General features: G+C 40.6%; 4 protein-coding genes across 8 annotated transcripts in view; 2 read left to right on the forward strand and 2 right to left on the reverse strand.

Moving 5' to 3' along the window:
* The window catches only part of LOC137491106 (uncharacterized), a 1,257,671-nt gene that overhangs the window by 699,453 nt on the left and 552,218 nt on the right, over positions 1-6,000 (reverse strand). The window lies entirely within an intron of this gene.
* The window catches only part of LOC100329723 (uncharacterized), a 399,138-nt gene that overhangs the window by 273,983 nt on the left and 119,155 nt on the right, over positions 1-6,000 (forward strand). The gene's annotated exons all lie outside the window — the stretch shown is intronic.
* LOC137491131 (uncharacterized) overlaps positions 1-6,000 on the reverse strand; it is a 246,822-nt gene that overhangs the window by 63,548 nt on the left and 177,274 nt on the right. The window lies entirely within an intron of this gene.
* LOC100331072 (NACHT, LRR and PYD domains-containing protein 3-like) overlaps positions 1-6,000 on the forward strand; it is a 57,517-nt gene that overhangs the window by 47,091 nt on the left and 4,426 nt on the right. For both annotated transcript variants that reach the window (XM_073948276.1, XM_073948278.1), the window contains 2 exons: positions 4,705-4,878; positions 5,703-5,749. In XM_073948276.1, coding sequence (XP_073804377.1) covers positions 4,705-4,878; positions 5,703-5,749 — 221 coding nt within the window. The remainder of the gene's footprint in view (positions 1-4,704; positions 4,879-5,702; positions 5,750-6,000) is intronic.

Below are 6,000 nucleotides of genomic sequence, written 5' to 3' on the forward strand. Positions count from 1 at the left end.
GGAGCGTCAGAATAAATGCAGGAGCGCCAGAATAAACGCAAGAGTGTCAGAATAAATGCAGGAGCGCCAGAATAAATGCAGGAGTGTCAGAATAAATGCAGGAGCGCCAGAATAAATGTAGGAGCTCCAGAATAAATGCAGGAGTGTCAGAATAAATGCAGGAGCGCCAGAATAAATGCAGGAGTGTCAGAATAAATGCAGGAGCGCCAGAATAAATGCAGGAGCGCCAGAATAAATGTAGGAGCGCCAGAATAAATGCAGGAGCGCCAGAATAAATGCAGGAGCTCCAGAATAAATGCAGGAGCGCCAGAATAAATGCAGGAGCTCCAGAATAAATGCAGGAGTGTCAGAATAAATGTAGGAGCGCCAAAATAAATGTAGGAGCGCCAGAATAAATGTAGGAGCGCCAGAATAAATGCAGGAGCGCCAGAATAAATGTAGGAGCTCCAGAATAAATGCAGGAGCGCCAGAATAAATGCAGGAGCTCCAGAATAAATGCAGGAGCGCCAGAATAAATGTAGGAGCGCCAAAATAAATGTAGGAGCGCCAGAATAAATGTAGGAGCGCCAGAATAAATGCAGGAGCGCCAGAATAAATGTAGGAGCGCCAGAATAAATGCAGAAGCGCCAGAATAAATGTAGGAGCGCCAGAATAAATGTAGGAGCGCCAGAATAAATGCAGGAGCGCCAGAATAAATGTAGGAGCGCCAGAATAAATGTAGGAGCGCCAGAATAAATGTAGGAGCGCCAGAATAAATGCAGGAGCTCCAGAATAAATGCAGGAGCGCCAGAATAAATGTAGGAGCGCCAAAATAAATGTAGGAGCGCCAGAATAAATGCAGGAGCGCCAGAATAAATGTAGGAGCGCCAGAATAAATGCAGGAGCGCCAGAATAAATGTAGGAGCGCCAGAATAAATGCAGGAGTGTCAGAATAAATGCAGGAGCTCCAGAATAAACGCAAGAGTGTCAGAATAAATGCAGGAGCTCCAGAATAAATGCAGGAGTGTCAGAATAAATGCAGGAGCTCCAGAATAAATGCAGGAGCTCCAGAATAAACGCAGGAGTGTCAGAGTAAATGCTGGAGCTCCAGAATAAACGTAGGAGCGCCAGAATAAATGTAGGAGCGCCAGTATAAACATAGGAGCACCAGGATAAATGCAGGAGCTCCAGAATAAACGCAGGAGCGCCAGAATAAACATAGGAGCACCAGGATAAATGCAGGAGCTCCAGAATAAATGTAGGAGCTCCAGAATAAATGTAACAGCACAAAAATAAATGTAGGAGCACCACTGTGAATTGTTTATTAACAGATTTATTGTATTTTGAAAACATCATCAATCAGGACTAACAAAAGCCAGAAATGTTTATCTAACTAATTCTGTAATCATAATGACTTCTTGATATTTGTGCAGTAAATCCAAAAGGAATGTCTAATAATTAGAAAATATGATTGATGACGATGATGACAATAACACTAACAAGAAATTGCATTCCTCATTATCAGGCTCCCTTCAATGTGCTTGAATGTGAGTTATCTGCTATAATAAGTCTGTTTACTGCTGTTTACTACTGTTACTTTATGAAAAAATAAATAAATCAAACAAAAATGAAGCATTGCAGTAAGAAATATTTATTTTGCACTATTAGTATAATAAATCATTCAATTCAATGCTGAAAGCTGCACAGCAGTCATGAGTATCTAAATAGAAAAATAAAAGAAAGGAAGAAACGTCTCACTTCTGTCACTCTTTAAATGTTTTGTGTCATTGTAAATGCTCAGTCTCGTTATGCGCTGATTCACATTTTCCTGTGTTTGTGGAATAAAGCAGGCGAGTCAGCTGACCCAATATATGAGCAGGCAGAGCAGGATTCTCACGATGACCACCGGCTCAAAACCGTACAGTTATTCGTCATGAGCCGCAGATTCAGTTTAAACTTAGTAAAGGCGAGCGTCTTTGGCGATGACGTGTCGAGTGTTAGATTTTACATTTAGCTGACATTTGTGCTGAACATCGAGATTCGGGCCATTAATCAACTGAGACACTTTTGAGTCTTTCAGCACTCTCTCTGAAAACACTCTCTTCGCTGGCGGATCAACATTCACCTCATCGTCGCTCTCATCGAAGCCATTGTTTGTAACTGTAGGTGGGTTTGCAAACCTGTGGGCTTTCATTGTGTCTTCCTCAGCATTCAGCAATTTGCATTTTCTGTAGTCACAAAAGCTCTCTCCATTGAAAATAACAAACTTGCCTGAACTTGCCTTATATACCCACAGTCATAGTTAATCCAGTGTGTGTGGTTATTAGTGTAAAGCACGGCACAGTGGGCATAACTTTGTTTGATCCATGCAGAAAAAGGGTGTTGAGAAGCCTTTACGATTAATAAACCGTGATGAATTAAAGCATGTTTAATTGTGAAACCGGTTAATCATTGCATCCCTAACCACAATGCAGTGTTAACATTACAAATATGATGCTTACACCACTCCATAGCAGCGCTTCATAACCCTGGGTAAAGTGCAGCGCTAACCCTGCTTTCAGATTGCAGGTGTAAACGTGTCTTTACCTGGTTTAACAGCAGTGTAAACAGGTGTTACCAGATGTGGAGCCCCTTTAGTGGATTGGCAGAAGAAGAAACTAAACATCTGCAGGGCTGTGATTTATACATGTCTATAAAAATGTGTTTGAGATTGAGGATCATTCATTCATTTTCCTTCAGCTCGGTCTCTTATTTATCAGGGCTCATGTCTGACTGACAGGGGAATGTGACTGTGGGTCAGGTGATGAACACATTACAGTTTTTTACAATTGCTATGACACTTTTTTTCAATATATTTAACAAGTTTCCTAAACTCTTAACACGGTTAGCACAACATCCGTCTTCATGGGCTATACAATTAATACATTCCTTGTTGCTTTAACACAAAATGCATCCAGTTAACACAAATTTAAAATGCTTGAACTTCTTTTACACAAACTCAACCAAAACCAAAACAATGTAATTTTACAGTCCAATTTACCAATGCTTTCACACAGTATGTCAGAACAGATAACACCATGTTCTAAACAGAACCTATATAGGCTAAAGCCACAGTAAACAGCTGTTCATATTGTCAATTGAAACACAAATATATTCCCTGTATATATATATATTAGTGCTGTCAATTGATTAAAAAAATTAACAAATTAATCCCACCTTTTTAAAAAAAATTAATCGCGATTAATCACATGTAAAATACTGAAACTTGTAATTTTGGCTATTCAAATGTAAAATTAATATAAACGCAATACAAAAACTATTAAAATTCAATATATAATTGTTTATTAGAATTAAAATTCAAAATATAATTGTTTAATAGAATTTTTGTTTAACTTGTAACACAGATTTCTTCATGTAAACAACACATCCACAATAAACCATCAAGATCCTGGCTTGACAGCCATATTTATTACAGAAATTAAAACACCGACATGTTAATGACATTTTTCGTCTTTGGCGAGGACGTGTCGAGTGTTAGATTTACACTCTCTCAGCTGGCGGATCAACATTCACCTCATCATCGCTCTCATCGACGCAGTTGTTTGTAACTGAAGGTGGGTTTGCAAACCTGTGGACTTTTCATTGCGTCTTCCTCAAACTTTAGCCGTTTGCATTTTCTGCAGTCAATAAAGCTCTCTCCATTGGAAATAACAAACTTGCCTGAACTTGCCTTATATACCCACAGCCATAGTTAATCCAGTGTGTGTGGTTATAGGTGTAAAACACGGCACAGTGGGCATAAATTTGTTTTTTATTTTTCAGTTTTTCATAAATTTTGTATTTGCAGCAGTTTTGATCCGTGCAGAAAAACAGTGTCAAGGAGCCTATACAATTAATAAACCGTGATGAATTAAAGCATGTTTAATAGTGAAACCTGTTAATCATTGCATCCCTAACCACAATGCAGTGTTAACATTACAAATACCATGCTAACACCACTCCATAGCAGCGCTTCATAACCCTGGGTAAAGTGCAGCGCTAACACTGCTTTTAGATTACAAGTGTAAATGTGTCTTTACCTGCTTTAACAGCAGTGTAAACAGGTGTTACCAGATGTGGAGCCCCTTTAGTGGATTGGCAGAAGAAGAAACTAAACATCTGCAGGGCTGTGATTTAGTCATATCTATACAAATGTGTGTGTGTTGAAGCAGATTGAAGATCATTCATTCATTTTCCTTCAGCTAAGTTTCTTATTGATCAGGGCTCGTGTCTGACTGACAGGTGAATGTGACTGTGGGTCAGGTGATGAACACATGAAGAGAGCGGGTTTGTGTTTGTCTGAGCTCATTTTGTTTTAGTCCACAACAGAATCACAATATAAATGATGAAATCAGCTCATTTCCTGTTGTGCTTTATACATGACTTTAAGATGATCTTCTGAGCTCAAGTGTGTCTTCTTCCTCCTCACAGCAGACTTTACAGCTTGATGTGGTGTATTATGAACAATGTCTTTGCTCTGTACACTTCTACAGATGATGTCGAGTCCTTGTTGAGTGTGTGAGTGTGTTTGCTGATGCGAGGGCTCGATCAATAAGGAGAGCTGATCAGGATGTGTGTGTTTATCACTGCTGTTGACATGAGCAGAAACAGCAGTCAGCATCTTCACAACACAAAGAGATGTGTGATTGTCCAACTGTGTGATGTGGACTCTTGCTGTGTTTGTAGATTGTCTGGCTGTATGGTGACAGAGGAAGGCTGTGGTTTTCTGTCTTCAGCTCTGACTTCAAACCCCTCACACCTGAGAGAGCTGGATCTGAGCTACAATCATCCAGGAGATTCAGGAGTCAAGCTGCTCTCTGAACAACTGGAGGATCCAAACTACACACTGGACAAACTCAAGTATGTGGAGCAGCACTGGCCTTGTGCTTTTACACTGAATGGCTTTAAAAAGACACTAGAAAGCTCTTTTGTGATCAGCTTCAGTTTTCTGTGAGGGTTATGGGGTGAGGACAGACAGAAGATACAGCTTGTAGAGTATTACAGTCATGTCTATGAAGAGCAAATCATTGAGTGTGAAATGAATCTCCTCTGTAAATGTTGGAGTGTATTGGCTCAGTTACAGTGACATTAAGCGGGACACACTGTACAGTTTCAGCATTTGAGCTGAGCAGAGAAACTTCTTCCTCCATTTCTGCTGAAGAATCCTACAATATCAGGTCAGGAATAGGGTTGGGGATTGAAGATGGATTCAGATTCTGGAATCAGACACTTGGATTAATGTTCAGACTCTTGTTCTAAAATCAACATCTGGATTCCTCTTCTCTGTGCACACATGTGTATTTTTCACTTGCTAATCTGTCAGGAACTTGGGCGCTGGCAAGCAGCTTTAATAATCTGAACATAGTTTAGAGATGGACTGCAACATGTGCTCAAACGCTGCATGTGCTGAATAACGATGGCAAAGCTAAGTGTGATCACTGTAATAAATGAATGTTGCAGCAGGGTGTCTCCATCAACATGAGCAGTATCTGCGCTCGCTTCACCAACAGCAGAGGAAAAGAACGCACTGTGTTACATTCATTAATCCCGGCTCAACCAACAAGTGTTTTGTGTTTTAGCTCAAGAGTTTGGAGCGTGTAGCTGAGCAGCTCAGTGCTAGCTTTAGCTTATTAGCTGAGGGGGAAACTAAACAGCTCATTCTCTCCATCTGTGTGTGTTTACAGTCTGGATCATGGAGGACACACGAGGATTACAGCAGGACTGCACAAATGTAGGACCACATATACACACATACACACACACACGCACACACACACGCACATGCACACACACACACGAGGATTACAGCAGGACTGCGCAAATGTAGGACTACACACGCACACTCACATGCACACACACACACACGAGGATTACAGCAGGACTGCACAAATGTAGGACTACACACACACACGCACACACACGCATATGCACACACGCATATGAGCATACACAAGCGCGCACGCACACACACACTCACACACA

The sequence above is a fragment of the Danio rerio genome, chromosome 4 (assembly GCF_049306965.1).
Source record: "Danio rerio strain Tuebingen ecotype United States chromosome 4, GRCz12tu, whole genome shotgun sequence".
Lineage (NCBI taxonomy): Eukaryota > Metazoa > Chordata > Actinopteri > Cypriniformes > Danionidae > Danio > Danio rerio.